At 45.0% G+C, this 19,573-nt stretch overlaps 1 protein-coding gene across 1 annotated transcript in view; it reads left to right on the plus strand.

Annotated features, from left to right (window-relative positions):
- LOC142255070 (serine/threonine-protein kinase D3-like) overlaps positions 1 to 19,573 on the plus strand; it is a 100,551-nt gene that overhangs the window by 38,469 nt on the left and 42,509 nt on the right. Inside the window, exon 3 of the mRNA XM_075326513.1 lies at positions 12,190 to 12,328. Within this exon, the coding sequence (XP_075182628.1) occupies positions 12,190 to 12,328 (139 nt within the window). The remainder of the gene's footprint in view (positions 1 to 12,189; positions 12,329 to 19,573) is intronic.

A 19,573-nucleotide genomic window follows, 5' to 3' on the forward strand; every position in this document is an offset into this window, starting at 1 on the left:
GGCAGTTTTGGGGTCTCCTTACATATTTAGCGCGCTGTAATCACTCCCTGCACATCTTTATGTTCAAGTGTAAAATGCTGGGTAATTTATTGATGGTATATAAATAAAATTATTATTTTTTTATTTATTATTAGTGCCATCCTACTTAACAATCATGCTGCCATTTAAAGGGCAGGGTGAGTGATTATAGCACTCTCACTGTATAGTAAAAACTGACTAAATCTCTCCCTGCACCTCCCCAATGGCTGGAAGCAAGCAGCTACAGGGGAGATATAAGTTAATTTTCTCCCTGTACCTGCTCTTCCAATAAGTCAGTCAAATATGTTTTAAATTAGTATTTATCTGTGGATTTCCTCTATGTTTGCTGGTAAATACCAGTGTTTTTTAGCTGGTAGGTTTCCTTTAATGGACAATAATTATATAAATAAAATCTTGAAATGTACATTTGTATCTAAACATTGTGTAAAAAAAATGGTAGAAAGGTAGAGAAATGGACGTAAGGTTGTGAATGTGTTGAGTTTGCTGATTTGTACGCTGAGATACATATTGAGAATTTTAGCTCTTTGTTGCCAGTTTGGAAGAAGTCGGTGTCTTCGTGTGACTTGTATTTGAAGGCGCACACATATCTGTGTGTTTCGGACGGTCGCTTCTTCTATATTTAAAACCACAGAGAACATTTCTCAGGTTTCCTGCTGTTTGGTTTGAGTTCACAGAATTTATAAAAAAAAAATATTCTCCTGTATGCAACGGGCTGCAAAGTAAATGTGCTCAGTCATTCTGCAGATATTTTAAATGCAAGACATTGACAAGGCAGAACATTAAGGGTATTGTCCCACAATTAGTGAATTTCTGCATGAATCTTGCTTATTTGCAAATTTTCTTGCATTTTTGCTGCATGCGTTTTTCCAGCGTTTTTGACATGTGTTTTTGTCTCAATAAAGTTGGTTGAAAGACAGGATGAAGAGCAAATAGGAAATTGACCAAAGCAATGTCACACCCACCTATATATTATACAGTGCCTACAAGTAGTTTTCAACCCCCTGCAGATTTAGCAGGTTTACACATGCGGAATTAACTTGGCATTGTGACATTTGGACTGTAGATCAGCCTGGAAGTGTGAAATGCAGCAAAAAAGAATGTTATTTCTTTTTTTTAAATTGTGAAAGTTTATTCAGAGGGTCATTTATTATTCAACCCCTCAAACCACCAGAATTCTGTTTGGTTCCCCTAAAGTATTAAGAAGTATTTCAGGCACAAAGAACAATGAGCTTCACATGTTTGGATTAATTATCTCTTTTTCCAGCCTTTTCTGACTAATTAAGACCCTCCCCAAACTTGTGAACAGCACTCATACTTGGTCAACATGGGAAAGACAAAGGAGCATTCCAAGGCCATCAGAGACAAGATCGTGGAGGGTCACAAGGCTGGTAAGGTGTACAAAACCCTTTCCAAGGAGTTGGGCCTACCTGTCTCCACTGTTGGGAGCATCATCCAGAAGTGGAAGGCTTATGGAACTACTGTTAGCCTTCCAAGGCCTGGACAGCCTTTGAAAGTTTCCACCCGTGCCGAGGCCAGGCTTGTCCGAAGAGTCAAGGCTAACCCAAGGACAACAAGGAAGGAGCTCCGGGAAGATCTCATGGCAGTGGGGACATTGGTTTCAGTCAATACCATAAGTAACATACTCCACCGCAATGGTCTCCGTTCCAGACGAGCCCGTAAGGTACCTTTACTTTCAAAGCGTCATGTCAAGGCTCGTCTACAGTTTGCTCATGATCACTTGGAGGACTCTGAGACAGACTGTTTCAAGGTTCTCTGGTCTGATGAGACCAAGATCGAGATCTTTGGTGCCAACCACACACGTGACGTTTGGAGACTGGATGGCACTGCATACGACCCCAAGAATACCATCCCTAAGTCAAGCATGGTGGTGGCAGCATCATGCTGTGGGGCTGTTTCTCAGCCAAGGGGCCTGGCCATCTGGTCCGCATCCATGGGAAGATGGATAGCATGGCCTACCTGGAGATTTTGGCCAAGAACCTCCGCTCCTCCATCAAGGATCTTAAGATGGGTCGTCATTTCATCTTCCAACAAGACAACGACCCAAAGCACACAGCCAAGAAAACCAAGGCCTGGTTCAAGAGGGAAAAAATCAAAGTGTTGCAGTGGCCTAGTCAGTCTCCTGACCTTAACCCAATTGAAAACTTGTGGAAGGAGCTCAAGATTAACGTCCACATGAGACACCCAAAGAACCTAGATAACTTGGAGAAGATCTGCATGGAGGAGTGGGCCAAGATAACTCCAGAGACCTGTGCCGGCCTGATCAGGTCTTATAAAAGACGATTATTAGCTGTAATTGCAAACAAGGGTTATTCCACAAAATATTAAACCTAGGGGTTGAATAATAATTGACCCACACTTTTATGTTGAAAATTTATTAAAATTTAACTGAGCAACATAACTTGTTGGTTTGTAAGATTTATGCATCTGTTAATAAATCCTGCTCTTGTTTGAAGTTTGCAGGCTCTAACTTATTTGCATCTTATCAAACCTGCTAAATCTGCAGGGGGTTGAATACTACTTGTAGGCACTGTATATACATGCACCCTTTAGTACCGGTCATGTGGCCCTAAAGGGTGTTTTTAGTGTTGTTTAACCTAATAAGTAAATAGTTAAAAAAACTACTTGACATCCCCTATTTTTAATAACCAGACAGCTGGGGGCTGGTATTATCAGGCTGGGAAGGACCATGGTTATTGGGCCCTTCCCAGCTAAAAATAGCAGCCTGCAGCCGCCCCAGAATTGGCACCTAACATTCGATAAACCAATTCTGGCACTTCTCCTGGCTCTTCCCAATTGTCCGGGTGCGGTGGAAATCGATGTAATGGTAGTTAGAGTTGATGTCAGCTTTGTAGTGTCAGCTGGAATCAAGCCCTAGTGTTAGTAATGGAGAGGCATCTATCAGACACCCCCATTACTAATCTGGTAAGTTAAAAATAAAAAAGACAAAAATATTTACTTTTTAAAAAACACTCCCCCGCTCTTGCCCTAGTTCACCAATTTATAAAAATAAAAAGCCATGGAGATCTGAAGTAGTCCAATGAAAAAAATCAAATGCAGTCTACTTAATTTCCGACGATGACAATCTTCAGTTGGTTGGCTAAAATGATTATTCATTCTCAATTTTTTGCCCGGGCAAATTATCGTTTTGGCTGAAATCATCCAATGTGTATGGGGATTACATGGTAGTTTCAAGATCTCTGAGGTCCTAGCAGTAGTATTCATCTATAACTCTATCCTACCTTAGTGTCCTCACATGGTGTTAATGTGTCACTTGCTCGTTTGTCAATACAAATGCAACAATTTGTATCAGCTACGAAAATGATCGTCATCGTTAATGAACAATATGTGGTTCATTCATTTACTGTAGTGCCATTCATTAACCAGTCACACAAACTGATGTACCGGTAAGATGTTTCAGTAAAAGTAAATCTGGGAAGAGCACAGGGGCTTCTTACAGGTCAATAATACAGAACTCTGTGCCACCATACGATGCCTTAAGGCACCAATGTTATGTTCCGTAGTAGCCATGGTTCTTGAAAGAAGTAACTACAAAATTCACTATGTGATGGAACCTACCAGAATTTCTTACAGAAATAAGTAAAAATGTTGTATTAGGTCAGCACCGGTGCTAGGTGTCCCCCAAGGACAGGTGCCGGGTGCAACATGAAAACAGAAAAGGCATGTGGTCTTCTCTGTCTCCTGCACTTTTCTGTATGAGGTATGTGGTCTATCGTCTTCATACCTAATGTCACAATGACTATGGGACAGCAGGGAACCGGGGCTCTTATGCCGGCGTCACACGGGATGATCTATCGGGCGATCGCACGAGCGATCGTACCCGCCCCCGTCGTTTGTGCGTCACGGGCAATTAGTTGCCCATGGTGCACAAAGTCGTTAACCCCCATCACATGTACTTACCTCCCAGACAATGTCGCTGTGGGCGGCGAACATCCTCTTCCTGAAGGGGGAGGGACGTTTGGCATCACAGCGACATCACACAGCGGCCAGCCAATAGAAGCGGAGGGGCGGAGATGAGCGAGACGTAACATCCCGCCCACCTCCTTCCTTCCGCATTGTCGGCGGGACGCAGGTAAGCTGTGTTCGTCGTTCCCGGGGTGTCACACGGAGCGATATGTGCTGCCTCGGGAACGATGAACAACCGGAGCACAGAAGGAGGACCGACATTTTGAAAATGAGCGACGTGTCAATGAGCAACGATAAGGTGAGTATTTTTGCTCGTTTACAGTCGTTTGTAGTTGTCACACGCTACGATATGTCTAACGATGCCGGATGTGCGTCACAGAATCCGTGACCCCGACGACATATCGCCCGATATATCGTAGCGTGTGACGCCGCCCTTAGGCTGTCCCTCAAGCTAGGAGGCTCTATGCTATCCTTAACCTCAGGGATACTCCTGATGTTGGAGACACCTGAGTCTCCTTCCTGGCCCTGCTCCTGATCAGTCCTGATCTGATACCTCTTCCCTAAGGAGAGAGAGGACAGTAGTGTAGTAAAACCCACAGGTAAAGACAGACAGGGGAAAACCAAAATTCTGTCGCACAGCACTCACACTCACACAGAATAAGACAATAAGAGATTCAGGAGGAAAAACAACAGCAGGAAGGAAGCTACAAAACAACAGGGGTAAACTCCACAACCGTACAAAGCAATGAGTACAACTTTCACCAGAGAGTCTGGGACACCACACCTCACACACCAACATAGAATAAACTATAGCTGGCATGGGTGGAAGGTTTCCACCAGCATAAATGGGAAGGGAGCAGATATGATAGGCCTCCCCACAACATGTGACCAAAGGAGCAAGCAAACCAGCAGAGATTAACTCTTGCTAGCTTGCCTATGAATCAGCACACAGCAGGTCAATGTCTGTCAATGTTGATCTCAGACACCAGGGAAACCATTAGGCGGCATGTCAGAGTCTGCCATCTGAACAGCGCCCAGTGCCTCCATGACAGTCAGCAAAGTTTGTGCAAAACTCTGTGTGACATCTAAGGCACCATTTTCAATAAAATACTGTAAAGGGGGCTTTACACGCTATCATATCGTTAATGGTTTGTCGTCGGGGTCAAGTTGTTAGTGACGCACATCCGGCGTCATTAACGATATTGCAGCGTGTGACACTGACCAGCGACCTTAAGCGACCTCAAAAATGATGAAAATCGTTCACCATGGACAGGTCGTCCCAAACTCAAAAATCGGTAAGGGTTGTTTATCCAGGTGGTTCATCGCTCCTGCGGCAGCACACATCGCTATGTGTGACACCGCAGGAGCGAAGAACGTCTCCTTACCTGCCGCCGGCCCCAATGCGGAAGGAAGTAGGTGGGCGGGATGTTACGTCCTGCTCATCTCCGCCCCTCTGCTTTGATTGGCCGGCCGCTTAGTGACGTGATCTCCCGGGGGAGATGTAGTGGCAGCTGGATGTTAACCCCTCCGTAAGCAGGGATGGTTGCCCCGGGACCCAGTGTCTTTGTGCAGGGTAGAGCGATGGCAAGGGCCGGCGCGCCCGGACGTGCGGGGGAATGTCTGGTTACTTACAGTAAATGAATCACACGAGTGTTTTGGTAAACCAAGGTGCTGGTGGCCAGCCACCGCGGCCGGTTGCATTCAGGTCCCCCACCCGGGCTGGTAGTCACTGTCCTTTTCCTCTGCACTTGTTTTGTGTATGGTGGACTGCCTGGTCTGGAACTCAGGAGTCCGCTCCCGGCTGGATGTGGCCTGAGGAGCCGTGCCCGCAGACGCTGGCCCGTGGGATCTATGGGCCCTGGCGGTGACCTCCTATCCCTATCGGTGGGCTGTTGTCTTTTCTTAGGGACTTTGGGTGGGACAGGACCTATAATCCTGGCCTCAATCGGTTAATTAGCTAGGCCGCTGGTTATGGTCCTGGCTTCAGGGTCCGAGTAACCCCTCTGTGCTACGGTTTCCGGGTCAGTTTCCCATGTCAGTACCAGCGGGCTACAAGCCTGTCCCGGTCCACCTCGGTTCTGCCGAGCCTTCTTCCCGTCTCCTGCTGACGGAGACCACCGTCTGCCTCCTAACCAAGGCACCAGGGCTCCGACCCTGACACCGTTCAACTTGGACTTCCTCTGCTGGAGCTACACTTAGCTCCAGCCCACACTCCTCTCCAAACTGAACTACAAACTGATCTGCTTGTTTTCCAGCCACGAGCCGTCTGGACCCCTTGGTGGGCGTGTCCAACCGCCTGGTCCCGCCCACTGGTGTAACTATCTTTCCCTAAGAGGGGTGACTAGGGTTTCTGGTCGGCTGTGTGTTTCCTAAGTGAGGGAACGGTGTTCTTCGGGGGCCTATTTGTGACTACCTGGTTTTGCCAGGACGTCACACCCACATTGTTGTTTCTTCCTCTGCCGGTTCAGTGCTTTGTTCAGCACCCGAGTCTTGCGTTGCTTCTGATGCATCAGTTCACACCACACCTTTAAAACCTTTCAGAAATGCCTCGTTCATTGTTAAATGTTTTTCTTTCATTAATCAACTCACAATACATTTAGAGAATATTGTGCATTTTCCACGGTCTGCTACATAGCCTGTATCATCTTCTGCTATTTTCTGTATCTGTAGGTGCAAAAACTATACAAAGAACGATATGTATGTAAATGAGAGTAACAAAGAGACTTTTCAAGTGAGATCATTTGTATCCAGCCTAAGAAAAATACTTTATTTGGTCAATATTTAGAATTGATGACAGATTGCTCATCATTTTGTAATATATCTTAGAGAAATTTGCTTCTTTCTCCTCCTGGACTGATCATTCATTCTCAAAATTCTCAATTCATTGATAAAATCTGTCTTCAGTGAATACAGACTTTACCATTGCTGAGATAAGAGAGGACAGTTTGTGCTCATAAAGGTCTAAGGAATTTGCAGTAGAATGTCAGTGTCCGCCTCTAGCTCTTCCCCTTCCTGTCTCCATAGAATATTAAAAGCACCAACTGCCATCTATCTCAGAATTGGGAAAATCTGTCTTCACTGAACAAAGATTTTACAGATTTACCCATGTATTGAGAATGAAAGATCCGTCCAGGAGGAGAAAGAAGCAGATTTCTCTGATAAGATATATTATAAAGCTTCTTATTTACATGTGGCTATCGATTTATTAAATAAAAATTTAAATGATAGTGACTTTTTTTTAACTCTTTTTTTTTAACCCCTTTAAGACCTAGGTCGTATTTGTCCCTTTAATGCGGACATACCTGGGCCAATTTTATAGTAAGACAATTATCCAATCGTATGTTTTTGTAATATGAGAGAAAATTGGAATAATCAGAGGAAACCCATGCAAACCCAGAGAGAACATACAAACTTCATACAGATGTTGGTCATGGTCGGATTTGAACCTGGTGGTGCTGGGGAACATAAGGAACAATGTGAACCACTGAGTCATTGTGGTCAGTAAGTGGGTGAATTGATCTAATTTGCCGCCTATTACAATTTCCTGATTGTTCAACTACCTGTTGATTTGCTTGAGACCCTGTGGAGCACTGGCATCCCTGCAGCGACACCGACTTACTCACCGCCGCGACTGAGTTCCATTCTCCAGAACTGCTGCGCAGCCTCCCACGTGTTGTGCTGCCTCCTTCCCCTCCCGGGCCCTGTACATGCCGCACAGGGTTCCCAGGAGTGCACCTAAGATGTGTGCGTTTACACCGGACCTCCTCTTAAAGGGCCAGCGCGCCAGAGATGCGCGCAGGAAATGCTTCTCAACCTAAGGCTAAGAGGCACTGTATATTTAAGGCACCCTCCCATTAGGGGAGGTGCCTGAGCAATGTTCCTTGTTACTCAGTGTCCTGTCTGTCTAGATAGTTGTCAGGTCTCGTTAACCAGGTATCAGTCACCTGTACTTGAGTCTGCCTTCCCATATTTGTATTTCCCTGCCATGCCCACCATACTTGTCCATATCCGCCTGCCTGTCTGCCCCTGCCACCCCGCCTGTACCTGTCTGCATCCGTGTCTGTACCTTGGCCTGTCACCTGCCCTGGGGGTCAGCTGCAACAGTTCCAGTCAGTGGGCGCTTAGTTAAGCCCCTTCTACTAGCGTTACACCCTGACTATGGTTTTTGAGTGGCACCTTGATACAGGTTTTGGTTACTAAGTAAACTCAAAAGATCGGAGACACTGAACAAATCCACAACATGAGTATATTAATTCGAAATATGTAACTGTATTATACCATAAATATAAAAATGTCATAAAATTTATTCAAACAATTATATAAAAGCACAGTGCCTAATTCTGTTCTACAGAACTCTTTTATAAGTGAATATTGGCGACATAAATAAAGGCGTACCCACTGTGCACTTGGTGGAACTAAATTCTTCTCTGGGAAAGGGTATAACCAAATACCGTATAATTAAAAATTGAGCACCAGATAACGAGACTTACTTTTGGGTTTGAAAATCCAGCGTTGCTCTGAACCCTGGGACATAAATTATTTTGGATGTCCCGTTTATACTTTTTATGGATCTTTTTGTAATAAAGATTAATCTTTAAAGATACTACAGGACTGCGCTGGATTTTCAAACTATTTTTTCATTATTCCTGGTTACCTCTGCCATCCGTGCGCCTCCTATTAGGATTGAATTGGAACTCCAATACATCGGTGAGCTGAATATATGTTTCTTTTTTCTGTTACTTTTGAGTTGGTGTTCTGCCTGGCCCCGACGCATGTTTCGCCCTTCTTCATCAGGTGACGTATGTTGGGAAGGGGACAGCACGGTTTTAATATTGCCACCAATATTCACTTACAAAAGAGAATGGTGTATTCTGTCATGTCCCTTTAAAAGAAAGTTTATATATAATTGATTAAATTGTATGTAATTTTTATATTTATGGTATAATATACTCATGTTGTGGGGCTTAGTCAATGCCTGAGATCTTTTGAGTTTACTTAGTACTGATGGAGTTGAATGGCCCATGTTACAACGAGAGCATCTTCATTGAGAATAACTGTTGTGTTTTAGGTTTTGGTTACTAAGGCAGCACGACCTCAATTCCTTTGAGTCAACAATTTCTGTCTTTTAGTAAGACAAGTCTATATATAAGTCAATTTGTGCAACTTCATGCTTCTGTAACATCTGATTGAACCAAAGTTACAGATGACTTAATTTTAATGTGAAACCTTCTCGTGTGATAGCTAAATCCCATGCCTTACCATGGGAAGCATCCAACTATTCTTTTGCATGATTTACCAATATTTATCAAGTCACAGTAATAGTTCACCACCTTAAAATACAGTGTGTCCACCCATATCCTGTCCACCGCCATTAACTTGAGAACGGCGGCAGCTATAGGCATAGAAGTGCTGTCTAGGTATAGTAAAGTATCCATGCGCTACGCAATGAAACCATCTATAGCACCACCTGGTGGAAAACAACGGAGTTAGCATTTTTATCTCGAAAACGGAACGAGATAGTGAAAAAAAGTGAATTAAAGAATTGTAGGGCATCATCAATTCAATACAAATCGACACCTTGCATACAGAAATGCTATGATATGAAATCCATGACCCCCCAAAACATTGAATGCTGGTCACGCATGTGGCGCTCATGTAACTTTGATGCTCAAAGTGGCCCCCGTCAGCTGCAATGCACATCTGGACTCTGGAGAGCATACTGTATCTTGCTGCACGTTGTGCAAAATGGTAGGTGACACGTTTGCTCAAGCGTCTGTGATACGTCGTCGTAGGTCCTGCAATGTTGGTGGAGGGGTCGCATACACCTGCTGTTTGATGTGACCTAACAGAAAGAAGTCCAATAGGGTCAGGTCAGGTGAGCGTGGAGGCCACTCCACACAGCCACCATACCCAATGACTTGTAGGAAGGTCTCCATGAGGTATCGCTTCACGTCCGCAGCCTTGTCATATTGAATTGATGATGCCCTACAACTTTGTAATTCCCTTTTTTTCTCTCTCAGTCCGTTTTTGAGATAAAAATGCTAACTCTGTTCTTTTCCACCAGGTGGCGCTATAGGTGGTTTCATTGCGTAGCGCATGGCTACTTTACTATACCTAGACACCACTTCTATGCCTATAGCTGCCGCCGTTCTCAAGTTAATAGCGGTGGACAGGATATGGGTGGACACACTGTATGTATGACTAAGAATTGCGTGAGCAAAATCATTGCGTGCCTTTCTTGAATTACCAGCCACTTCTTGCTTCAGTGGTTTCCAACTATAACTATTACCTTAGCGTCCAATGCCGACTGTAGCCTTGTAGTCAGTTGCATTAAATTGCCCTATATTGTGGTTCTGTGGACTGTACAATTGGTACACCAGATGTAGGGGTTGCACATATGATATTTAGGAACAGTTTTTTATTTCTCTTTTTCTATAATTTTAAATATTTTCAGTGTTTCTCCTATTACTCGTGATTACAATGTAAGGAAAAAGCGAGGAGTCACTGATAGAAGTCTAACAAGCCGGGTGCACCAGAGCACAACGGTCTTGACCTGTTCAACAAGTTCTACCACATCCCTGCACACTAAAAAGAACAAATACTTATTGAGAAGAATGTATTCAAAAGCCATTATGTATATTTTAAAATTTTAGTTTGTCGTATTATATTGGGGAAAAAGTTATTATAATGAGAACTAATACAAAAATCATAGACGGCACACAATCTCCTAAATTATTGACTCATCTTCGGGGTAACCCTTGATCGTTCAAGCCACACATCCAAGCCCTCTTCACCTCCTGCAGACTCCAACTTAAAAATATTTCCCGGATCCGTACATTGTTTAACCAGGAATCTGCAAAAACACTAGTGCATGCCCTCATCATCTCCTGCCTCGACTACTGCAACCTTCTGCTCTGTAGCCTGACTTCTAACACTCTTACACCCGTCTGGCGCCCAATGAATCCACCTCTCCCTCACTATTCCCTGGCTTCGCCACTCTGCCAATCCCATCACTGGCTTCCCGTTGCCCAAAAACTCCAGTTCAAAACATTAGCCATGACATACAAAAGCATCCAGAACCTATCTCCTCCTTACATCTGTGATGTAGTCTCCCGGTACCTACCTGCACACAACCTCCGATCCTCACAAGATCTCCTTCTCCACTCCCCTCTTATCTCCTCTTCCCAAAATCACATACAAGATTTCTCCTGTGCTTCCCCTTACTCTGGAACGCTCTACCACAACACATTAGACTCTCACTTACCATGGAAACCTTCAAAAGGAACCTGTAGACCCATCCTCAGTCCACAATAGTGATGCATGACAATCTCCACCCTCACCTACTGTTTCCTCACCCATCCCATGTAGACTGTGAGCCCTCGTGGGCAGGGTCCTCTCACTTCCTTTACCAGTCTGTGCCTTGTATTCTTTATAATTATTGTACTTTTTATATATATATATATATATATATATATATATATATATATATACCCCTGTCACATGTAAAGTTCAATGGAATAAATGGCTCTATGATAAGTAATAATACTTTTTATCAACATCTCTATTCATCTATGCATTTGAGTACAACCATAGATAGGTTTTTGGGTCTCTACACCAATTAATCAAGTTCTTGGGTCTCTACACCAATCAATCAAGTTCTTGGGTCTCTCCACCAATCAATCACGTTCTTGGGTCTCTACACCAATCAATCAAGTTCTTGGGTCTCTACACCAATCAATCAAGTTCTTGGGTCTCTACACCAATCAATCAAGTTCTTGGGTCTCTACACCAATCAATCAAGTTCTTAGGTCTCAACACCAATCAATCAAGTTCTTGGGTCTCTACACCAATCAATCAAGTTCTTGGGTCTCGACACCAATCAATCAAGTTCTTAGGTCTCGACACCAATCAATCAAGTTCTTGGGTCTCGACACCAATCAATCAAGTTCTTAGGTCTCGACACCAATCAATCTACAGCAATAAGTTCTTAAGGCTCTACACTCGTCATAAAAGAATCTAGGAAGCTTAAATTTTGTAAGATAAGGTTCAATTTTTCTTTTATACTTCAACATATGGTCTCTTTATACAAAGACTTTGTAGGTCATTTCATGTAGATATGAATGGATCAATGTTCTGTTGTGTTGACGTTTCCATACATTTAGAACATCTTCTGCATCATTAATACTTTCTTTTGTATGTTTGTAGTATCCTGAATATGGGTTTTTGGGAGTTTCCGAAAAGATTCAACTCTTCCGCCATAACCTGAACTCAGAAAATGTCCTGGAGCGCCTTATACCCAGCAATTTTATTGGAGAAGGAGATGTGATCGAAGTTATCCTTCCGGGTTAGTATCCAAACGTTTTGTGACTATAACATCAGGATGCGTTTGTTTTTACCCACATTTTATAGAAAGTGTAATTTCCAATTAAATATTTTGAGCCAAAGCAAGAAGTGGATTCAGAAGGAATGGAAAATATAAAGGAAGGTCTTCTACTTCTTGGTTTAGGCTATAAAACCAAGTGCATTAAAAATGCAATGATGGTTGTGTACAGGTCGACTCCTAAGGAGTTTGTCTCATAGAGGCATTCTTTGTCCATATGACCTATTAATGTGTCACGCTCCCGATGCCTCAGCACCGCTCCTTACCCGCTGATCCGGTCGCACCATCCCGGCACCGCTCCGTACCCACTGATCCGGCCTCACCGTCATTGCACTGCTCCAGTCCACGTGTCCACCGGTCATGGCTGCCGCTCCCGCTCGTGCTCTCCTGTGTCCTGCTCCTGGTCTTATGAGTCTGACTCTGAGTCTTAGCCACATGGTTCTGTATAGGACCAGGCCGCGCCCACTCTCCTGGTCTTATAGGCCCAGCACACCTGCAGCAGGAAATGACATGAGGCTGTGCTGGGTATATAAGACTGGCCTTTCCATGTGGGCGGCGCCTGATCAACGTGTCTTGAAGCTTAGTCTTGTGAGCTAGGTGCTCAGGTCCTCTTGTGCCGTGTTCCATTACCTGGACTACTGTTTGTCTTTGCTACCTGGCACCTGTACCAGCGACTTTGGTCTTCCCGTCCCCTGTGGGACGTGGCTCCCGTCCCGGTCACGCCAGTGCTCCGGCTGCCGTGTACCCTGCCCCCCGGTGGGGTGCTTGGTCCAGAGGATCCACCTCCTGGGTCTACCAGTCCTCCCGTTCCTGACAGATTGATCAGGCCATGGATTCCGCTGGAGCACAAGCGTCTGAGCTGGCTGAACTACGCCAGGAACTGGTGCAACAGCGTGACACTTTACACCGCATATTGAAGTTCCTGACGTCTGTGGACCACCGGCTGTACACGTTACAGACCGTCGCCTCGTCTCCGTCGACGCAGCAGACAGCGTCTAAGTCCGAACCTGTTGTCCCCTCGGCTTCGCAACTCCGCCTCGCTGCTCCGCCTCGCTATGCGGGGGATCCCAAGACCTGCAGAGGCTTCTTGAACCAGTGCTCCCTGCATTTCAAGTTGCTTCCCCATTTGTTTGTTTCAGACCAAGCTAAGGTGGCCTTTCTAATGTCCCATCTGGAATGCGAAGCATTGGCCTGGATGAATCCTTTGTGGGAGAATGAGGACCCAGTGACCACCGACCTCCTGGAATTCCTGCAGGCCTTCCGTGATACCTTTGATGAACCGGGACACACCACCGTGGTTACCTCCTTGCTCCTCCGGCTACGCCAAGGAACCCTGACGGTGGGCCAGTACGCCATCCAGTTCCGCACGCTTGCCTCCGAGCTAGGCTGGAACAACGAGGCATTGACGGCAGCCTTTTGGGAGGGCCTGTCGGGCCGCATTAAGGACGAATTAGCCGGTCGTGACGTTCCCCGTACTTTGGACGCTCTGATATCCCTAGCCACCCGGATTGACCTCCGTTTCCAAGAGCGAACCAAGGAAGTATCCCGGGAGAAGCGACCAATCCGTCACATCTCCGTTCCTCAGAGGTCTACCGTTCCCCCGCCACTGCCGTTCTGCGATTCTACTCCTGAACCAATGCAAATTGACCGACTGAGCCAAGCTGAGCAACGACGTGCAGAGCGACTCGCCCAGGGCCTGTGTTTCTATTGTGGAAGCGGTTCACATCTGCTCCGCTCATGCCCTGAGAGACCAGGAAGACCCCGAGTCCAAGGGATGGTGGGAACCGCCACCCTTGGTACCGGAATCCCCTCAGTCCCGGTTACTCAGACTGTCCAGATAACGACTGAGAAGACCCGGTTCACGGCAGAGGCTCACATTGATTCGGGGGCAGCGGGTAATTTCATTCACCAATCTACAGTGTCCCGATACCAGATACCTGTGACCCCGCTTGCCAAACCCCTCTGGTTCGCCTCCGTGGACGGAAAACCGTTATACGAACCCGTCATATATACAACCGAACCCGTGAGACTCTGTGTTGGTGCTCTGCACACGGAGACTATTAGTTTCTATGTCATCCCGAGAATGGCTCCCGCGCTTCTGCTGGGTCTGCCCTGGCTACAACTCCATGACCCTGACATCAGTTGGCGCTCTGGCGCAATCACTCGTTGGAGTCTGTTGTGCCAGGATACCTGTCTACAGCCTGTTCCTCGGTCCCTGTCACCTGGGCCTGTCATGTCACAACAGGAGGAAGAAGTGACGACGCAGTCCAGCGTCATACCACAACTCCTGTCTCTTGTACCTGTGGTGCCACCGGAACCAGAAGAGGAGACGACGCAGTCCAGCTTCGTACCACAACTCCTGTTGCCTGAGTCCTTCGTGCCACCAGGCCCTGATGAAGAAACGACGCAGTCTAGCGTCGCTCCACCGTCCCTGGCTATTGAGACTTCGATGTCCCCGGCTACTGAGGATGAGACAATGTCCTTTACCCGGTCCGAAACGCCCGATCCGGTCGTCCACGACCCCGGTCCTACTTCTGTCTGGCCTCCGCTTTCCGTTGCCCCCGTTGCCACTACTGGTAGATCGTCGGCTAAGCGTCGTGCGGCCAAGAAGGCGGCACGGGGTCAGCGGTCCTTCCCCGCCTTTGCCTTGGTTCCTGGTCCGGTGACTCGATCTGGGGTGCCCCTGGGGTACTGTGCACGGAGGGGGGGGTACTGTCACGCTCCCGATGCCTCAGCACCGCTCCTTACCCGCTGATCCGGTCGCACCATCCCGGCACCGCTCCGTACCCACTGATCCGGCCTCACCATCATTGCACTGCTCCTTAACCACTGATCCAGTCCACGTGTCCACCGGTCATGGCTACCGCTCCCGCTCGTGCTCTCCTGTGTCCTGCTCCTGGTCTTATGAGTCTGACTCTGAGTCTTAGCCACATGGTTCTGTATAGGACCGGGCCGCGCCCGCTCTCCTGGTCTTATAGGCCCAGCACACCTGCAGCAGGAAATGACATGAGGCTATGCTGGGTATATAAGACTGGCCTTTCCATGTGGGCGGCGCCTGATCAACGTGTCTTGAAGCTTAGTCTTATGAGCTAGGTGCTCAGGTCCTTTTGTGCCGTGTCCCATTACCTGGACTACTGTTTGTCTTTGCTACCTGGCACCTGTACCAGTGACTTTGGTCTTCCCGTCCCCTGTGGGACGCAGCTCCCGTCCCGGTCACGCCAGTGCTCCGGCTGCCGTGTACCCTGCCCCCCGGTGGGGTGCTCGGTCCAGAGGATCCACCTCCTGGGTCTACCAGTCCTCCCGTTCCTGACATAATGTAATAAATTAAGTAAATCAGACGCCAGACCTCCAAACTTTTTTAGGCCCCAGCATAGACCCTTGAACGTATTGACACCCCATAATAGCCTCTAAAATTAATTGGCCTTGGGATAGTTTGCTTCTTCAGTTGCTCTATGATCGCAGACATGTCCACCAGTTGAGAACCATATATACTGTATACTAGTTTTCAAATAAAGTTGTTGTAGTCAGAAGAGTTGGGATCAGTAAATGTAGTCCAATGGTTAAAGTACCATGTATAATCAGAAGCATAGTAAAGTAAGCTAAGCACAGGGGTTATAGGTCAGAAGACGAGGTAAGCAGTACCATAAGGAGCAGTTAGAAAAGGAGTCAGGCAGTACAGAGGGAAAGCTGCTAAAAGTGAGTCAAAGGCTGTAGAATGGTACTCACATGGTACATAGCGGAAAATCCAGTAAAAGTACCATTCAGTAAAGCACCCTTGATAAGACTGAGAACAGAATGTAAAAAAAGAAAAAATACAGCTGACCGTATGATATGCTGGTAAATTCATGTTGTAGAGAAGGTCAGACGGTGCATGGAATAAGGGAGGCTCAAACGTGATTGCAGCAAAAAGAAAAAAATATCCAGCAGCAACGTCTTCATAGGGAAAAATATTGTTCTTAAAATTCCATTTTATTGAAAACTAATTAAAAATCATAGTGCAGCAAGTTATGAACATGCGTCTTTATAACTTGCTGCACTATGATTTTTAATTAATTTTCAATAAAATGGAATTTTAAGAAAAATATTTTTCCCTATGAAGACGTTACTGCTGGATATTTTTTTCTTTTTGCTGAGAATAGAATGTGTATGTGGTATTGTGTTTCCCAAAAAATAAGACCTACCCTGATAATGAACCCCAGAAGGATTTTTCGGACTTTTTAGAGTATGATTATAATATAAGCCCTACTCCAAAAATAAGCCCTAGTTGTGTACCATGCTATAACAGTATCCTGAAATAGGGCTTATACCATGCTATAACAGTATCCTGAAATAGGGCTTATACCATGCTATAACAGTATCCTGAAATAGGGCTTATACCATGCTATAACAGTATCCTGAAATAGGGTTTGTACCATGCTATAACAGTACCCTGAAATAGGGTTTGTACCATGCTATAACAGTATCCTGAAATAGGGTTTGTACCATGCTATAACAGTATCCTGAAATAGGGTTTGTACCATGCTATAACAGTATCCTGAAATAGGGTTTGTACCATGCTATAACAGTATCCTGAAATAGGGTTTGTACCATGCTATAACAGTATCCTGAAATAGGGTTTGTACCATGCTATAACAGTATCCTGAAATAGGGTTTGTACCATGCTATAATAATAGTATCCTGAAATAGGGTTTGTACCATGCTATAACAGTATCCTGAAATAGGGCTTGTACCATGCTATAACAGTATCCTGAAATAGGGTTTGTACCATGCTATAATAATAGTATCCTGAAATAGGGCTTGTACCATGCTATAACAGTATCCCGAAATAGGGCTTGTACCATGCTATAACAGTATCCTGAAATAAGGTTTGTACCATGCTATAACAGTATCCTGAAATAGGGTTTGTACCATGCTATAACAGTATCCTGAAATAGGGTTTGTACCATGCTATAACAGTATCCTGAAATAGGGTTTGTACCATGCTATAACAGTATCCTGAAATAGGGTTTGTACCATGCTATAACAGTATCCTGAAATAGGGTTTGTACCATGCTATAATAATAGTATCCTGAAATAGGGCTTGTACCATGCTATAACAGTATCCTGAAATAGGGTTTGTACCATGCTATAACAGTATCCTGAAATAGGGTTTGTACCATGCTATAACAGTATCTTGAAATAGGGTTTGTACCATGCTATAATAATAGTATCCTGAAATAGGGCTTGTACCATGCTATAACAGTATTCTAAAATAGGGCTTTTACCATGCTATAACAGTATCCTGAAATAGGGCTTGTACCATGCTATAACAGTATCCTGAAATAGGGCTTGTACCATGCTATAACAGTATCCTGAAATAGGGTTTGTACCATGCTATAATAATAGTATCCTGAAATAGGGCTTGTACCATGCTATAACAGTATCCTGAAATAGGGCTTGTACCATGCTATAACAGTATCCTGAAATAAGGTTTGTACCATGCTATAACAGTATCCTGAAATAGGGTTTGTACCATGCTATAACAGTATCCTGAAATAGGGTTTGTACCATGCTATAACAGTATCCTGAAATAGGGTTTGTACCATGCTATAACAGTATCCTGAAATAGGGTTTGTACCATGCTATAACAGTATCCTGAAATAGGGTTTGTACCATGCTATAACAGTATCCTGAAATAGGGTTTGTACCATGCTATAACAGTATCCTGAAATAGGGTTTGTACCATGCTATAACAGTATCCTGAAATAGGGTTTGTACCATGCTATAACAGTATCCTGAAATAGGGTTTGTACCATGCTATAACAGTATCTTGAAATAGGGTTTGTACCATGCTATAATAATAGTATCCTGAAATAGGGCTTGTACCATGCTATAACAGTATTCTAAAATAGGGCTTTTACCATGCTATAACAGTATCCTGAAATAGGGCTTTTACCATGCTACAACAGTATCCTTAAATAGGGCTTTTACCATGCTATAACAGTATCCTGAAATAAGGTTTGTACCATGCTATAACAGTATCCTGAAATAGGGCTTGTACCATGCTATAACAGTATCCTGAAATAGGGCTTGTACCATGCTATAACAGTATCCTGAAATAGGGTTTGTACCATGCTATAACAGTATCCTGAAATAGGGCTTGTACCATGCTATAACAGTATCCTGAAATAGGGCTTGTACCGTGCTATAACAGTATCCTGAAATAGGGCTTGTACCATGCTATAACAGTATCCTGAAATAGGGTTTGTACCATGCTATAACAGTATCCTGAAATAGGGCTTGTACCATGCTATAATAGTATCCTGAAGGAGCCCTTTATATTTTATTGCTGGACGTTGCCCTATTGTGTTACTGTAAGCCTTGTAAGTTTATAGTCAATGGAAAAATGAAAATTCACCCTTTCCCATGCCCAGTCCTCTGTGCCAGCATCAGTGATTGGAACGTGCTAATGGTAAATGAATATTCACTCCCCCTTACCCAGCCCATATTACCACCCAGCTCTATGTGCTGGCATCACCAATTCATAGTGAGTTGATATACACGGCACTTCTGGGGTGTTGCTCAAGTAGGGTCCAAAACCGTTTCAAGTAGATGTAGAAACTTGGCACTCAAGATAAATGTGAATAGTGGTCTTTTATTGAGAAGAACTTGTAGGACCAGCACAAGCACGGATGTTTCGGTCAAAAACCTCCATCAGTGTACGTGCAGGGGGTCCTCAGAAGGTATAACAACTTGGCAACTGGCGTAGTCAGGTATGACGCGGTGTCCACCGTCATTGCCACATAGACAGCGATGGATACCGCATCAAACCTGACTACGCCAGTTGCCAATTTGCTATACCTTCTGAGGACCCCCTGCACGCACACTGATGAAGGTCTTTGACCGAAATGTCTGTGCTTGTGCTGGCCCTTTAAGTTCTTCTCAATAAAAGACCACTATTCACATTTATCTTGAGTGCCATGTTTTTACATCAGCATCACCGATTCAGTCAGATTGCCATATTACTGCCTTAAGATCACATTGCGATCCTCAAACTGACAGTGTGCTCTCCTCACCTGAGGAGAGTTGCATAGAAATATATGGTGTCAAGAGAGCCGCTGGCTGGTCTGAGGATTGCGATGCGATCCTTGAGCAGTAATGTGGCAGTCTGCCTGAATTATTGATGCTGGCACAATAGAGTGGGCGGAAATATGGGTGGGACAAGGTGGT

Source organism: Anomaloglossus baeobatrachus, chromosome 10 (genome assembly GCF_048569485.1).
Source record: "Anomaloglossus baeobatrachus isolate aAnoBae1 chromosome 10, aAnoBae1.hap1, whole genome shotgun sequence".
Lineage (NCBI taxonomy): Eukaryota > Metazoa > Chordata > Amphibia > Anura > Aromobatidae > Anomaloglossus > Anomaloglossus baeobatrachus.